The following is a 17571-nucleotide window of genomic DNA, read 5'->3' as shown; positions in this document are numbered from 1 at the left end:
TCCCTTGCTGTTCCGCTGCACTCCCCCAGTGATTTGCCTCGGTGTGGTGGGATCAGGTTGGGCGCAATTCCCACACTGTGTCTCCGGTGCTGTCCCCTGTATCGCCCTTAGTCACTGAGGGGCATCATTTCTCATAGTGGGGCCAGCCATGTTGTTCTCTCTGTGGACTGGCTGCTCTACTCAGGAACATCATCCTCACGGCCTGGTGGGCCAGGCTGTGCTCCACTCTCTCCTCCTGCCCCTTCATCTGCTCCTGTGTGCTCTGATCAGATATGTCCATCTCCCAGAGCTGCAGAGTCAATGTCGTCCTTTGGAACAAATTCTTTTCGGGGGAGGGGCAGGAGGTTCCATTTCTAATGCTCCCTGGACAAGAGGCTTCTCAGAGGTCTCAGTGTTGGCTCTGGGACTGGGACTCAGAGTGTCCTGCCAGCCCAGCTCCATTGCCTCACCCCTGGGAACTCAATTTCTGGACACAGGCAAGCAGCCAGGGTGGCTTCAGGAGAGAAGCTGGGGGAGGGGGGGAGTGGTTTAAAACCGTGAAGGAGGTCACAAAAGGCTAATCCTGGATTAGTTTGGGAGAGGGAGGCCTGGAGATGTGAGAGGGCGCCAGGGACTGGGCATCAGTCTAGAGAGGTTGCTCAGGGTGTGTTTAGGAGGTAGCACCTGGTTTTCTCTGGGTCGGGAAGGGTTAAGTCCTCTGGGCCTTCTGGCCCCAGGCAGCCCTCCTGAACTTTCCCCTGCTCAGTGCCTGGGAGGTAGCCCAGAGCCTTCTGCTGTGTGCTCTGCTGAGGTTCCCATGGCCTGCCTGAGCCCCTCACAGGTCCGCAAGGTAGGTGCTTGCCAGGTGGGAGGGCAGGAGGGTTCTGTAGGGGTGGGGAGTCAGGACTGTGAGCCATCCCCAGCTCCTGCCATTGTAAGAGCAGAATGAGGTCCAGAGGGGGCAGCCCCCAAGCATTCCCTCTTAACTTCCCACACACAACCTTAGTTGTTCTCTACCAAGTCAAAGGCACCTGGATGGGATGGCGTGGCCAAAATCAGAATAAAACAAGCCTTGGTGAGGTTGGGACCCCCGGGGTGGGGGGTGAAGGGAGAGGCAGAAGCACAAGAGGGAGAGGCATAGGAGTCGCCACGCCCACTTGAACAGTGGGTGTATCCGGGGCGGGGCCAGCCATCCCTTGGAGCCTGATGTAGACATCCTCTGATCGGAACAGCCCTCAATAGACACCACAATTTTGCCCGGGAGAGTTATTTCAACGAAAACTCTGAAAAAGAGAGAGAAAGACCCCTGTTAGTTTGTATCTGATGGCATGAGGAAACTCCAGACAAATACATGAAAACCACCCCTAATTCCTGTGCCAGAGACGGAACTGTTTGATATTCAGCTTCAAACCAAAAGACCAGGCCACCCATAGCCACCCTCTAGGACACAGCTGAACGACTCCTAGGGTCTCTGAAGCAGGTAGCCTCGTTTTTCTCCATGGGATCAGCTGGCGGATCGGATTCGAACTGCAGACTTTGCCGAGCACTTAAACCACTGCACCACTGGGACTCTGTTAAACTAAATAGTTTCTACCATTTACTGAGTGCTTGTTAGCTGTCTTATAGATTCCCACCCTCTGCCAGCCAGTCCCATTCTGATTTATAATGACCCTATCTAACGTTTCCAAGGATATAAATCTCTATGGGAGCTGAAAGCCTCATCTTTCTTCCCTGGAGCGACTGGTGGATTAGAACTAATGACCTGGTGGTAGTATAACTCACTTTGTCACCAGAGGAGATACTGTGTAATCCCCAGAATCCCTGAGTTGTGTTGAAGGTCACAGTCATGGAAAAACCTGTGGAGACCAGGTTCTACTCTGACACTCCCGGGTCGCTCTGTGCTGGAAGCAACAACCCTGAACACCAAGCATGCCGGCACAGCCCTGGCTGGGTAAGTGGTGTGCCCTTGGCAGTGTGAACCCACCCAGCCGCAGTTGGAAGAAAGGTGTAGTGCTCTGCTTCCAGAAAGGGTACAGCCAAGAAACCCTGCCGGGCAGTTCTGCTCACCAACACATGGGGTCGCCACGAGTCAGAATTCGGGTTGTCTTCGTTTATTTAAGGTTTATGCTTTCCCCGTTTGACAGTCTGCGGACCAGAGACGGGGAGCCATCTCTGCAGGTTCCCACAACGAGTGAGATCCTGGCTCATTTGCAGGCACAGTAAATATTTCCTCCACGTTACTCAGATGGACCCGTTGTGTCCCGGTGCACGTAAAGCAGCATTTTAATCCCCTTGTGCTGAGCGCTCAGCTTGCTTTCAGGCCACTGCTTTCACTAAACAAGGCTCACTCACTACCTTCAATATTTACATCTCCGCTCCCCTGAGCGCTAATCCCAAAGGGAGACTCCCTAGCACTGAATTTACGGGATCAAAGGCACGCGCGGTTTGCTGTGGATGACCCAGTTCCCAGGGAGGCAATGTTCAGCTTCATGTTGATATGAGGATTACAACCCCAACTGGCACCGCTGACCCCGGAGACCGGAGAGCGGCTGTGGATGTTGGTACGTGTTCTAATATGCAGAGCGTACAAGACAGACGTGAGTGTCCATGAAGTGAGGGTGGGATTAAAATTGGAAACCAGAGGCGACTTCTAACATCCTGTTAAGACTGACCAAGTGAGTCAATTCCCACTCATGGTGACTCCAGAGGACAAGGCAGAACTGCTCCTTAGAGTTTCCAAGACCACAAATCTTTACAGCCTCATCTTTCTCCCACAGAGCAGCTGGTGGGTTTGAATCACTAACCTGTGCTTAGTAGTCCAGTGGTTATCCCACAGAGCCACCAGGATTCAGGACCATCAAGCCGTTTCTAACTCACTGTGACCCGGTAGAACTGCTACTGTGAGTTTCCAAGACTCTAACTTTACAAGACTAGAGAGCCTCATCTTTCTCCCCAGGGGCGGCTGGTGGTTTTGAACTACTGACCTTTCATTTAGCAGCCCAAGCATCACCCACTACACCACCCCAGGGTACCTGAGACTAGGTAATTCCCTGCAAGTAAACACACCTATAGCCTTTCTCTCTCAATCGTCTCAACATGTGAGCACCAGAGACAAAACAGAACATGTCATTCAGCTTCGACTCGCCCACTAGCCTTCAACTGCACCCAGGAGAGAGCCCAACACCTTGCCTGTGGCTACCAGGGCCCCTGCCACGCTCCTGCCTGCTCTCCCTCTTACCCCCTTTAAATGTGACTCCCTGGGGGAGCCGCTCCCTTCCCCTATCTGGTTTTCTTTCAATCCTTCCGCCATTTGTTCTTTTAAAAACACTGAAAGAATCCTGTTGTTGTTGACAGCCAGACACACACCCAGCCAACCGTCCCTCCGCAGACAAGCCAGGGGCACTGAGACATTCTTCCAGCTAGGCAACCACCTCACCCCTTCCTTTATGGAATTCTCTGTCCCTCATTAGCATAGTCGCTGCCCCCTAAGCTTCCTGAGTTTTTACTAGCTGCGCTAAATTGTCGCTTGATTTTAAGAAGACTTCAGGAGATAATTTTGGTTTCAGGGCAACAGTTTCAGGGGCTCATATAGCCCCAGTGGCTCCAGAAAGTCTGAATTCCATGAACATGTGAAATTCTCTTGTGTACTTCCCAGCCTTTGAGGGAAGACTCTCCTATGGATTCTTCCATGGAATCTTGGTCAGTCATCAGCAGTGGGTGCTGGGCACCATCCAGTGCTTCTGATCTCATGTCAACCGAGTTCCTGTTTAAAATTTATTTAATGTGTTTTGGGCAAGGAGGTCCGGTAAGCGCTGGACTGCCAACCCAAAGGTTGGTGGTTTAAACCCACGAGCTGCTCCACCAGAGAAAGATGTGACTTATTGGCTCCTGTCAGCTTTATAGCTTCGGAGACCCTCTAGAGGGCTGCTCTGAATCAGAATGGGTTTGCTGGCAGTGGGTTTATTTAGTGAGGGTTTTAGGTGCAAGTGTAGGTTCTCATTTAACAGCTTACCACACCGGCTGCAATTTTCACAATCACTGTCAACATTCTCATGATGCCCATTCTGTTTGTTGTTCTCCTCGAGCTGGCTCCCCCGCCCCCACCTCCGTGCCTTCCCATCTTTGCTTTGGGGGAAATATTGACCATTGCTCACATTACTCCTAAGTGGTATTTTTAATTTAAAACATTTTATTCTTTTTTGGTATTTTTAATTTTATGTTATTTTACTGAAAGGTGGCCTTCAGAACTAGCTTCTGTTCCAAGTTCAAAGGTTATCTGAGGGTGATCATCTCAGAGGTTTTTCTGGTCTTTACTGATATAGCCCTTTGGAGGATTTTAATTTTGTCCTGCATTTTCCGTTCATTCTATCCAGAACCTTCTACCCTGTCCCTGATCAGAATGGTCGCAGTGCTAGGCAGGTTCCATCTAGTTCTTCTGGGCCCAGGTTAGAGAAGATTGTGATTCCTGTGGGCCCTTAGTCCTGTGGACTAGCTTCTTCTAGGAAACTTTCTCACTGCCATCGACGGCGACCCCCTGTGGGTTCCTGACACTGCAACTGCTTACAGGAGTAGAAAGTCTCCCCCCCCCCCCCCCCGGGAAGAAAGACTGTTGGTGGTTTTGAATTGCCAACCGTGCGGATCCCAGCCCAACACACTACCAGGGCTGAAACGTTTTCTTTATTTTCTGCTGCTCCACGGGAACAGACACCGATAGAGGTGTCTTAGATGATCAACTGCACATTTTTTTAAGACCCCAGCTGATACTCCTCAAACTGGAAGGTAGCCGGTTCTCTCCATGAACTATGGTAGCTGCCGATGGACATCGCCCCACCCTGCCCCAGACGACAGTCCCATGCCTTCTAACCCTACAAACAAAGGAGCTTAAAGCCTTATGAGCGGAAGCCCACCCAAGAGAAAGACCAGAAACACCTCCCCTTCCCCCATCCTTGATGCCAGCAGCCCACCCTGACGGCTCGTGCCTGGGGGCCAGATGCCAACCATGGCACGGTGGAGGGCGGAAGCCAAGCGGCTGGTGGCTCCGGAGAACCTTTGAGCGAGGCAGGAACTCGAGTCTCCTTCCTGCCTGCAGTTCCAGGAGGATGGGTTCCTGGTTCTGGAAGGTTTCCTGTCTGTCGCCGAGTGTGCAGCCATGAAGGAAAGGATTGGCGAGATCATGGCCAAGATGGACGTCCCTCTCCATTGCCGCACAGAATTCTCCACCCAGGAGGAGGAGCAGCTCCGAGCACAGGTAGGTGCCGGGGCAGATGGACACAGGATCTCTCTCTCCATGGGGCAGGGAAGGACTCCCCAGAGTCCCTCTGATAACTAACAGGCCAGCCCTGGAGGCCTCTGTGTACCAGGCATCATGAAGGTTGTAAGGTAGGCCTTCAACTGACAGGTAGGAACAAGGAGACTCAGCTCAGTGAACCTTGCTCCAAATCACACAGTGAGAGATTGACAGAGGTGGGATTTGAACTCAGAGCTGCCTGATACAGGCACAATTCTGCTGTGCTTCCTCCGTAATTCTGCTCCAAAGGGTGTCTCTGTGGTCAGCACCTGAGAACGAGCCCAGAGATGGATTCTACTGGGCCCACCTGGGCGATTCTTCTCCCCCGAGTAACACCAGGAACTCTGGTATTCCCCCCTGGTTTGAGATGGCTACCTTGAAACTCAGGTGGTTCTCCGACATGGTCCTTGTAACCTTGTATGGTCTGGCTTGATGAATTTCTTGGTGGCCTGCAACAAACAGCCTTGGATAAACACTGGGGCAGTCACTCCCCTGGGACACACTGGCCACTCACACTGGGCGACCTCTGCCATCTGGTGGGCATTGTGGGTATTACAACGACCTGAGGCTTGCATTCCATTCAAGGGAGGGAATTAAACGTTTATCTCCTGCTGTACCATCCTGATCGTGGAATGGAAGACTCCCTTGGAATACCAGGTGCTGTAGGCTTTTTAAAAAAATTTTTTTCAGGCGCCTCAGTCTTAGTGGTTATGCATTGGGCTGAGGTCTGCCAGGTTGGCAGTTCCAAACCACCAGCCTGCTCCTCGGGAGAAAGATAGGGCTTTCAGCTCTTGAAACTGAGTCAGTATTGACTCGATGGCATTTGAGCTTGGTTTGGGTTTGGAAGGCTTTTTAGGGAGGAAGACGGGGCTTTCTACGATGGCAGTGTTTTTTTTCTTTTTAGGGACTAATATAAAGGGTTGCCAAAAGACAAAGTCAACCAGGCCCACTGTCCCCAGGCCAATTCTAGCTCCCAGTGATCTCACAGGACATCGGGGAGACCTGTGGTTTCTGAGTCTATAAATCCTTTTTCATTGTTTCATTGTAAATTCGGTGGGGGTTACATTTCATCTAACCATTTTTGTAGTCAACAGTTTAAACTATTAATCAAGTCTCCCAGGGGCTTGCCCCCACCCGCTCCTTGATTTCTCTTCTCTTGTGGACGCCTGCCTCCCATTACACCCAAGTTAGCAAGCACCCACAGTCTAGCTTGTTGATGTACCCTCTCTCCCTCACTCGCCCGCTTGACACTCTCCAGAGTCCACTCCATTTGACGTGAAAGTCTTTATTTGTCACATTTTGTCCCCTTATAACACTGGTCTTCTGTCATACTTGTCCTTTCTCAGCGGCTCAGAAGCTTCTAGAAATCAGACGGAGTGGAAGGGAGAATGGGAGAGAAAAGGGTGTCTACCTTGGTTTAGCCCCCTCAACTGCCACTGTCCATATTGTGAAAGACTAGTGGTGAATCGGGTGCCAAACGAGCACAAACTGGCCCGAGGGCCCGAGGAACCCCCGCTCCCTTGCAGGTTCTCTTCACAGGCCAGTCTTTGAGCTCCCGGGAACACTGCATGTGGGGGCTGCTATTGCACATACTATGGTCCATGGAACATGCAGGATGCCATGTGGGGTGGGGCGGGGTGGGGTATTGCCCTGCGGACAGGCCAGTTTAAACAATCTATTCGTAAATTCCTGTTAGCATGCCTTATTGCCTACGTAGATGTAGTTCTGGTTTCCTCCCAAATGGCTGAATTCATTAAAAAGTTAAGTGACATCTCTGACACGTGGACGACCTCAGTGGATCTGTGGCCGCTGCTCTGACTTCTTTCGCTCACCCTCGCCCTGGCCTGCCAAAAGAACAAACAAGTCTGTCTTGGCAGAAGTACAGCCTTCCAGGCAGGGATGGCGAGACGCTGTCTCAAGTACTTTGGACGTGTCGTCAGCAGAGACCAGTCCCTGGAGAAGGCTGTCATGCTGGGTAATGTGGCAGGGCGCTGAGAAACAGGAAGTCCCTTGACAAGATGGCTTGACACAGCGGCTGCAGGAGTGGGCGCACACAGAAGACTAATGGGGTAGCGCAGGGCCGGGCAGTGGCAGCAACCCTGCTGCAGGAGCCTCGGTGGGTGAAGCACTGCGCTGCTCACTCGAGGTGGGTGGTTCAAGCCCATCAACCACTCCGTGGAAGCGAGCTGAGGCTGTCCGCCCCCATAAAGACGCACAGCCTCGGAACCTGAGGGCCAGTTCCGCTTTGCCCTCTGGGGTCCCTAGGACTTGGACTCGGCTCCAGCGCGGTGGTGGGTCCCGGGTTTGCCCCCGATGCAGAGGAGCTAAGAACTTGCCTTCAGTGGGAGGGCAGTTTGGTAATGGTGTAAGAGTTGTTGGCCGAATCCGAGAGCAGTTGTGCACAGGAAGGAGTGAGGGGGCGGTGGCTATCTGAGGGGGGGGAGCAGGGCAGGGTTCATATCTCTTAGCTCCAGTCACTCCCCTGACAAGGGAGGGGTGGCACCGCCCGCGGGTGTACAAGGCTTCCCACTGAGTAGGGGGTGCATCCCAACTTCCCACAACTTTTGGAAGCCCCCTTGTGAGGACGGCTAAAGCCGCAAGGAGAGCCCAGCACATTTCCCTAAAACAGCACTCCGGTGCTAAGAACTTCCAGTTATGTTTCCATGAACATGAATGTCTTAGTTGGCTTGTTTACCTGGCCTCAGAAACAGCCGTGTTTCGTCCTCCTGTCCCCTCCTAGCTGGACGCACCGTGGTGGCCCGCGGTCTCACACACCTGCAAGTGGCCATGCCCGGCACAGCGGGACCAGGAGGCGGCTTTGGAATCTGTGCCTAATTATCTCCCCGAACAACTGCCCCTTTGTCATGAGTTCACAGAGGGCTTCGAAGCAGCAGTCTGGGCAAAGCGTTGACGCAGGGCGTAACTGTGAGGCAATACAGCCTGAAGAAGTAAACAAGGGCTGCTGCTGTCCTGAAGATGCCTTCCAGTCGCTCTGACCCGCGGTGACTGTGTGTGCCAGACAGGGCGCTGTGTGGCCTTTGCTGTGAGCCCCGGTGTCCCTCCGTCTGGTTGTGGCTCTTCCTCTTTTGAAGCACGGGGCCCCTTCCCAGGGACTGCTCCTCCCTGATAACATGTTGAAGGGATGGGAGACAACGTCTCGCCATCCTTGATTCTCAGGAGCATTCTGGCTGTATTTCTTCTACGACCGCCTGTTTCTCCCTTCTGGAAGTCCCTGTCCTCGCAATACCCGTCACTCAAAGGCACCACTATCACTGCCTGCCTGCCTGTCCCATGCACATTATGAGGCGATTAAAAGTGCCATGGCTTGGGAGGCTCCCCTTCATCCGCACAGGGACATTCTGGCTCCTGAGAGGGAAGGAGGGCAAGAATTTGCCTCAAGTACATCCTTGCTCTTCAGCACTTTAAAGCGGTCTCGTGCAGCAGGTTTGGCCACTGTCCCACCTCGCTGGATGGCTTGCGCAACAGGAACCCCTCACGGCTTCACTCTTGTTTCTGTTTCTCGGGATGTTGTCTGTGGGTCCAGTTGGGAGGATGGGGCCTTCTTCACTTTGGGTTTTCGTCCATACTGAAGGCGGTAGCCGTGATGTTGGCCAGTGCTTCAGGTCCTGCTGGATTTCTGCAAGTGAGGTGTCATCTGCACGTCAATGGTTGTTAATAAGCTTCCTCAAGTCCTGATGGCTCCTTCTCCTTCGGACAGAAAGAGACCAGGAATAGTTTACACTTACTGAACAGCAGCGTTTTATACACAGTAATAATCATCATAGAAGCCGGGGCTTACATGGCCTCTGGCATTTACCGCAGGCCAGGCGAGTGCGGGAGCGTTTTTCCCTATCAGCCTGTAATCATTACATCGCTCTAGAGCAGGGGCTCTCAACCTTCCGCAGGCCGCGGACAGATCCTCATGTGCTGGGGATCCCCCAACCATAACATTATTTTTGTTGCTACTGCATCAGTGTCATTTTGCTACTGTTGTGAATCAGGCAACTCCTGTGAAAGGGTCATTTGACCCCCAAAGGGGTCACGACCCCCAGGTTGAGACCCGCTGCCCTAGCAGTTCAGTACCATCAGTACTTACTGTCTCCATTATGGATGAAGCGAAGCACACAGTCACGCAGTTCGGACTTACTACCAAATACTAAGGATCCTTGGTGTGGTGGTGCAGCAGTTAAGTGCTTGCCTGCTAGCTGAAAGGCTGGCAGTTCGAATCCACCCAGCTCTCTTTGGGGGTCACAGTGAGCCAAGTTTGCACTCAACTGCCCTGAGAGGTAGCCTCGGGCTTAAGCCCTTTTTACAGAAAAGCAAGGCCTGGCTAGGGAAAGTGAGTAGCTCTAGGCTACCTGGGAACCAGGCTGGCTGGAATCTAGCTTGTTTTCTTTTTTTATTGTCTTTTTAATAAATGCTAGCATGTTTTCTTAACCACAGCAGCATTAGGGCAAGCTTGGAGTCACTGAGTTTTTAGACGGTTTTGAGAAATTACACGCTTGTGCCATGAGGCTGTGTTCCCAGGGACATGGCTGGCCTGCGCTTCAGAACCACGTTTGTTTGGGCAGCATGGTGGGGAGTCTGCGTCCCTGGGGTGGCTGGGAGACATCTGAATCCACCCTCCCTCTTGGCCAGGCCCAGCCCTGACCCCTGGGCTCCTCTCTGCTGCCGTCTCTCTCTCTACAGGGCAGCGCAGACTATTTCTTGACCAGCGGCGACAAGATTCGCTTCTTCTTTGAGAAAGGTGTTTTTGACAAAGCAGGTTTGGAACTGGTACCCTGGAAGTGTAAGGGGATGGTGGGGGAGGCAAGGGGAGGGTGGATCTCAACACCCCAGGGCTGCAAGGGTGCTGAGGTCAGTGCCCAGGGGGGAGACAGAATCTGGTTCTTCTGCCTTTACCTGTTCTTGTGCAGGCAATTTCCTGGTCCCTCCGGAGAAGTCCATCAACAAAATTGGCCACGGTGAGCAGGATTTGGACGGGAAAATGGGGACTCTGAGGCCTGGAGCAGTTAGGGGTCTGCAATTAGTCTTTCCCTCTGGCCCTGCTCTTTTGCCTCTTAGGGTGCCAAGCATCTAATGGCCAAGATGCTGCCACCGTAGCCCTGGGAAACCCGCTCACGTCCACACACACAGACACACTGTGGAGGGGCATATGCAGGTCCCTCGACTCTCTGCTGCCTTTTGGCAATGATGTAGGAATGGGGGACTTCCTGGAGCCTCTTCAAGGAGGCGGCTGACATATGAACATGCTCAAAACATGCCAGATGCCCTCCCTCTCAGACTGACACAAATGGTAGCAAATCATGGTCCTGGGTGGTGGGCGGTTCTGTGGCAGGCTGGGACTGTAACTGTACACATGCTGGCCCCGCAGCCCCCCAGCAGCCCCAGGAAGCAGGGCATTGCTGCTTGTCCCCATTGTACGGAGGAAGAGACCGAGGTTTACGGGAAGGAACAGTTACCCACGTGTTGGGGAAAGGCTCCTACAACTGATTGTGGGTTCGATAGGCACAATTGTATGGTTAGGAGATATATATATAAAAAGATTATGAGTGATAAGAGTTGTATGAGCCCCTAATAAAATGATTTTTTTTAATTTAAAAAGAAAGAAAAAGCTTTGAGAATGATGATGGCAACAAATGTACAAATGTGCTTGACACAATGGATGGATGTATGGATTGTGATAAGAATTGTATGAGCCAAAAACAAATGAATTGTATAAGCCTCCAATAAAATGATTTAAAAAGATTATAATAAAGTCAACGAGAATGAAAGAGATAGGAGAATAAAATAAAGAGTCAGACATATTTCATGGTAGGTAGCATGTTCACCTCCTGGATGGCCATGATCTTACCAGCCAGGTCTACGCACAGTGTGGGTTGAGGTCAGGAGAGCAAGGAGGGGGGGGGCCCAGTTTATTGATAACCAAGGCTTAGATCTACTTAGGGGGTGTGATTGCAGGTAACCACACATGTCACAGGAAGGGGCTGTACAAAGGCAACACAAGCAATAGGAGGGGGATATACAATGGACATAGACGTAACAGGAAGGGGATGAGCTAGGGGTGTGCACATGACAGGAAGGGGAGGACTAAAGGTACACATGTGACAAGAAGGGCGGACCCTCAATTCATGATGGCGGCCTAACCTTGGTCACCCTTAAGTGGGCTTGACCTCCCTGGGCACTCCTTCAGGGAGACAATTTACCACTATCCTTATCAGAAGGGAGTGGGCCCTACTTAGGGTGGGACAGACTATACAGTCTGCTTGCTCTAGAATCTAGAGTCTGGATGGCTGATAACCCTTAGGGAAAATAACCCCTGACCTACTTGTGGTGACCTCCACGTGTGTAGTCATTTGCCACGTGTAGCAAGCAAGCAGCTAAGTTTGGCTTATATTTGGGGGAGACAACTTGGGAGAAATCTTTCTGTTTCCCACACCCATGGATGCACAGAATAAACTAGAGTCCAGAGATTGCCTCCCAAGGGTGGCCCCTGGAGTCCTTTGTCCTCCACCAGGAATGCGGAGTCAGGGATGGAGGGAGGCTTGCAGGTGGCAGGAAGGTCAGGAGTGAGGTCATGGTGGCCTGTGGCACATGACTCCTTTATAAACAAGCAGAATGTTTCATGCACACAAGATAGGTGAGGATGTGTAAGTGAGGGCTGAGTCTGGGTGGGATGCCAGGGGGCTGAGAACTGGCCACAGCCCACTTCTGTCCCTGCAGCTCTGCATGCCCACGACTCTGTCTTCAGGCGTGTCACACACTCCCCCAAAGTACAGGTGAGCAGAGGGTGGGCTGGGGCCTGGTGGGTGGGTCTGAGGGGCATGTGACTGGCAGGCAGTATGACCTCTGCCCCTTTCCAGGCTGTGGTCAGGAGTCTGGGCCTACAGAAGCCCGTGGTGGTGCAGAGCATGTACATCTTCAAGGTGAGTGCTCTGTCTCGCTGCACCTCAGGGTTCTGCCCAAGCCCCGCTCTCTGAGGCTCCCCTTCCGTTGCCACTGCGGAAATGAGGAATTATTGTTCACCCCCAAAACCCGAGTGAAACTGGTCTCCTGGCTGAGGCCCCTGGCACCTCACTGTGGCCAGGTGCTGTCCTAGTGGGCCCCCACTCTCAGCGACCCGATGAACAGGGGAACGAAACTCTGCCAGCCGCACAGTTGTTCTTAGTCTGAGCCCATTGTTGCAGCCTCTGCCGTCAGTCCGTCTTGTCGAGGGCCTGCCACTCTGTCGCTGCCCCTCCACTCTACCCAGCACGATGCCCCTCTCCAGGGACCGGCCTCTCCTGACGACACGGCCAAAGTACAGGAAACAAACTCCCATCAGTATTGCCTCTAGCACATTCCAGGCGTCCTCCTTCCAAGACAGATTTGTTAGTTTGTGTTTGGACACTTTATGGGTGCTCAGTTAAGATTTGGTGGGAGGAGAGCGTGGGGTGGTTCCCTGCGTTTCCCATCTTCCTTCCTGATCTGCTCCCAGCTTTTAGGGTCCAGCTCAGTGCTACTTCCAAGAGGCCTCCCCGACCCCTAAGAAGGCAAACGGTCCAAGTCTCTGAGGAGCGTGACCTTGGAGCCCCTCAGGCTGGGCCAGGTGGACTCCTGCTTGGCCTGGGGAGCTCTCTGCGGCCTGGGGGGCTTTTTCTCTTTGCACACCCAGAGCGGGGCACACGGGAGGTGCTTGATGCCTGGATGTTGGGGTGAAACTCTTGGGTCCAGGGCAGGGGCATCCATTCCACACATTGCAGGGTGAGACCCTGCACCTCCTGGATGCCCCTCTACCCCCGTCCTTACCAGCCTCTGCTTCTCTCTTTCAGCAACCTCGCTGTGGGGGCGAAGGTGAGTCAGGTGCAATCTGTGGGGCCCAATGAAGGCCTGCGGGGGAGGATGGGGGTGTTAGTGGTTGCCGGGTCTTGGGAGGAAAGGCAGCTGCTGCTGGGATCTGGGCTGTCTGTGGGTAGGAGGCTGGGCCGGGGCTGGGGCCACCTTCCTGGAACAGGGGGTTGCAGGGCAAGGGGTGGGGGCGGGCCTGGGAGCCCTCCACATAGCAGTTTGTGGAGCTGGCAGCAACCCTTGTCAGGTAAAAACAAGAGCCTCCCACCTCCCAGCCCCTGAGGTTTTGATTCGATAGGGCTACACAGGCCTGGGAGTCTGTTTCTTTTAGCAAACTTCCTGGGAACTAATGACTGATACCAATTCCTGATCTATTTCTAATTCCTGCCAGAGATTCCCAGATGCCCTTTACCACCCCACTTCTGCTTAAATATCTCAGCTGACCGGGAGCTCACCTTCCACCCAGCAGCCACTCCTTTTCTCGCCAGAACCCAAGTCTGGACCACCTTGTGGCCGGCCATCCCTCCTCCCTGCCATTCTGCCCGAGGGCAGTCCTCTGGAACAATGACTGCGTGCTCCCCGATTCCTCCAGCCATCCTACCCCAAAGGCTTCGTGGAGTGCGCCCAACGCTAGAAGACTTTATCAAAACCGCCTCTAAAGGCTGGTGCTCAGCGATGCCAGGCTCTCCAGGCAGGAAGGCGAGGAGGCTAGCATCGCCTTCACTGGGTGACTGCAAAGTTTGCAGTCCTGGCCCAATGCTCTCGGTCCTGCTGGGTCCCAGCGTCCTGTGGGCAGGTATTTAAACTATGGATGCTTGGTCATAGCATGTCCCCTCGACCCCCAGCTTCCCATCTTACACCACCTGGGGGCCCGCCTGCTTGTTACTACTTCAGACAGGAGTTTTGGCGACTTGCCTGAAGTGAAAGGGTAGCAGATGTTTTTGGTACTAAGCACCTTTCAGGCATTGTCCCATGGAACCTTCTAGCAGCCCTAAGTGGGTTTCTGTGCCACTTTATAGACTGGGAGGTCCAAACTTGAGATGTGAAATCTCTTGCCCCAATGTCTTGGACCAGGAGGGGCAAGGTTCTAATTGACTGTGGGGAGGCTGGCACTCCAGGGCTGCAGGGAGCCTAGGTGGAGTGGAGCCAAGGTGAAGTGGGGCCTGCCAACGGGGTGGACACCTCACCCCAAGGTGGCCTCGTTGCAGTCTTCCCTCACCAGGATGCCTCCTTCCTGTACACGGAGCCCCTGGGCCGGGTGCTGGGCATGTGGATCGCGCTGGAGGATGCCACGCTGGACAACGGCTGCCTCTGGTTCATCCCTGGCTCCCATACTAGTGAGAACACCTGTCTGGTCTACCCGCCCGTCCCGGGACCCTCCTCCGCCCCATGGAGAGAGCCCTGGAGCAAAGAGAGGCTCATGGCTCCAACTTACCTGCAGGTGGAGTTTCAAGAAGGATGGTCCGGAACCCTGCCTGCTCGGCACCTGGCACCAGCTTTCTGGGCTCAGAGCCGGCCTGGGAGAACAGTCTCTTTGTGCCCACACCTGTGCGGAGAGGTAGGCTGACTGCAGAGGGCCAGCCAGGATGGGGCCTGGACCCGGCACCTGGAGGCTTCCTCATCCTAACCCTACTGCAGGGTCACGGGAGCCTATGAAGCCGCAGACTGAGGGAAGGTGGGGCCGGGCGGTAGGTAGCCTGTGGATAACAGCAAGGTTCCCTGGTGCAGGCTCCTGTCCAGACTCTGCCACTTATGGGCTGAATCTTTAGGCAGAGGGCCTGACCTCTCTGAGCCTGTTTCCCCCAGGTTAGAGTGGGAGAGGAGGAGACCGGGCGGTGTTTGTCTAAGTGCAAGTTGGTGGTTTGAATCCACTGGTCACTCTCTGGGCAGAGAAAAGACACGCGGCCATCTGCTCTTGCAGCGGTTACAGCCGTGGAAACCCTGGGGCAGCTCTGGTCTGTCACTCAAAGTCACTGTGAGTCAGAATGGGCTCACCAGCACCCAACAGCAAGAGTCAGCAAATCCTAATGTGTAAAAGACGTTTGCACCGAACTGACGTGGCACCCAGCAAGTGGTCACCCGATGCTGGCTCTCAGTCCACTCTGTCTTTTAGAACAGGAAACTGTCCCTGGCCCAGGTCAGAGTTGAGTTGATTGGCACAGTAGGGAGAGCTTATTCCTAAGACTTGCCAGGGGCACAGGCTGCCCTAGAAGGGAGTTGATTCCAGGGGAACCAGGCTCTAAACAACAGTCTGGAGCCTGGAACAGGTGGTAGGGTCTGAGTAATTAGGGATGGGAATAGGGAGGGATGGGGGAGGGAGGGAGCACAGAAGTGCTTAAGGGAGGAGGACCCGTGTCCCTTCATGTCCTGGGGAAGTCGGGGTGTGGGCTGGTGCCCTCCCAGGCCCAGGAGGGGCATGACCTGCTTGGATCCTCGCCAGGAGCCCTGGTCCTAATCCACGGAGAAGTGGTGCACAAGAGTGAGCAGAACCTCTCCGAACACTCACGCCAGTCCTACACATTCCACCTCATGGAGGCCTTGGGCACTGTCTGGAGCCCAGAGAACTGGTAGGGCAGCTGCGTGTCCTTTCCTGATGGCTCTGAGTTGGTGCTGGAGGTTGAGAGCCATGACAGCCGCCTGAGGTCATCTCTTTTGTCCCCTGCAGGCTCCAGCCAACAGCTGAGCTGCCCTTTCCTCCACTGTACACCTGATGGTCTCAGCAGGACTGGGCCACTGCCCCTCCTAGGGGAAGCTGCAGACTTGGCTGGTGGGCCAGGCGGGCCTGCGCTGCCAGCTCCAACAGCAAACTCCCCTCTGCTCTCCTGGCTGGGAGGTGTTCCCAGGATCTCTCCCTGCCCTCACACACCCTCCCCTTGAACTGGCCTCTCACTTGTCTGTCCTCTAAGATGCATCTCTGGTTTATACCCTGTGAGGCCCTGAATAAAAAACCACTTGCAAATGCAGCTTTTGGGTCCTTTTTGCCCCCCAAAACAGCCCTGCCCTCAAGATGAGTGTGGGCATGAACAGGCGGCAGACTCTTCTACAGGTACAGGCCCGACAGCCTGAGATCTGGTCCAGAGGCCGTTATGTACACAGGCCAAATACACCGTAGCTGTTTTCTTTGAAGCCCAAACTACTTTCTTTTTCTTAATAACTGGGAGGTTTGATATACAAATCCAGGCTCTTAGGCTTCCCTTGAATGATTGACAACATAGGGCACACATGCCCAATGGCTGCCAGCTGGAGTCCAGCGTGGCTCCCTGTTCTCTGCCCTTGTCATCTGTTACCCGCTTGGCCTTGGCAGAAGCATTTGTGACTCTGCGTTACTTGGCCCGCCACTCTATACATGGAGCAAACAAGGTCCCGAGGAAAAAGTCATTTTCCCCAGATCACCCCCTCAACCCAACCCCAGGGAATCAGTGAGGCAAAACTGACGCCATCTCCTCTGGTAAGTAAGCAGAGCCTGCAGGAAGAGGCAGATCTGTTAAGTCTCCTTTGTTCCCCAAAGGATGTCTCAGTGGTCTCTTCTGAGGGAAAGGGCTTGGCAATGCTTCTCCAACACCAGTGCAAGCTCCCCAGAGCTTTTCCTGGAGCCTGTCCTTGTTGGTCCAGAGTTTTCCCCTCTCTGCTTGGCCTCTCCCTGCAAGACTGCACGGCAACTGGGGAGAGCGTTGTTCAGCAGAGCTACCTTCCTGCTGACAGGAAACGGTCATCCAGTTGGACACTGTTGCTCAATTCCAGTTTGGGCCACATGCCTGGTTCTGTGCTGGCCCTGGGCGATATGGCGGGGTGCAGGAAGCTAGGCTGGGGCTTTCTGGAGGCCCCTTGCTCAGGCACAGTCCCAGAGTTCAGCCCCTCCGGACCTGTTCTAGGCTCACTGTGGTGCCAAAGAAAAAACACACACATTCGGTGGGACTGGAGTTTCAGAAGGGACCCCTTGACAAGGCCCTGCACTGTCCAGCCCATTAGCACCATTCAGCCAGGCCTTTCCCTGACAGGATGGAGACTTGAGAGGTGGGGATCGGGAGGTTGGCTGAGACAGGACATCAATTGAGGACCTGATCCTTGTCCCCCCAGCCCCTCCATGCATGCCACCAGCCATTTCTATCTCTGTCCTTGTTTTCCCTAGCCCCCAGGGTAGGAATCATTTCCCCCTTGATTCTCCTCGCTCAAATGAGAAAAAGCAAGTCACTCTGTTCTCCGAGTGCAGCTACTCAACCCCTTTAGCTTGCATGGCTTTTACTGCTGGGATGAGACTGGCTTTGGGTACGAAGGCTACTCTCCCTGGCGAGTGCTCATTATGCCTGGGGCCACTTTGCACACGTCTCACTGGGTCCTCTCAATAGCCCCACACGGTGCCTGCTGAGATTCTCATTTTGCAGACAAGAGAAATGAGATCACAGTTAATAAGTGGTGCAGGCAAGGGTTCTAATCTGAGGAGTTTGACACCAGAATCTGAAATGTTCACCACTAGGCTC

At 53.7% G+C, this 17571-nt stretch overlaps 1 protein-coding gene across 2 annotated transcripts; it reads left to right on the top strand.

Annotated features, from left to right (window-relative positions):
* Positions 1–796: 796 nt before the first annotated feature.
* On the top strand, positions 797–15804 carry PHYHD1 (phytanoyl-CoA dioxygenase domain containing 1). Of its 2 annotated transcripts, XM_075559094.1 has the most exons (11): positions 797–829; positions 5069–5227; positions 9956–10031; positions 10183–10230; positions 11990–12045; positions 12130–12192; positions 13078–13099; positions 14302–14430; positions 14535–14651; positions 15534–15660; positions 15759–15804. In XM_075559094.1, the coding sequence occupies exons 1-11, from the start codon at positions 797–799 to the stop codon at positions 15802–15804; spliced, it is 876 nt and encodes a 291-aa protein (XP_075415209.1). The 2 variants fall into 2 exon arrangements, with proteins under 2 accessions (XP_075415209.1, XP_075415210.1); XM_075559095.1 differs by lacking the exon at positions 12130–12192.
* Positions 15805–17571: the final 1767 nt, after the last annotated feature.

This window comes from Tenrec ecaudatus, chromosome 10 (genome assembly GCF_050624435.1).
Source record: "Tenrec ecaudatus isolate mTenEca1 chromosome 10, mTenEca1.hap1, whole genome shotgun sequence".
Taxonomy (NCBI): domain Eukaryota; kingdom Metazoa; phylum Chordata; class Mammalia; order Afrosoricida; family Tenrecidae; genus Tenrec; species Tenrec ecaudatus.
The sequence above is the reverse complement of the archived record's forward strand: the minus strand, read 5'-3'. Positions and strand labels throughout refer to the sequence as shown.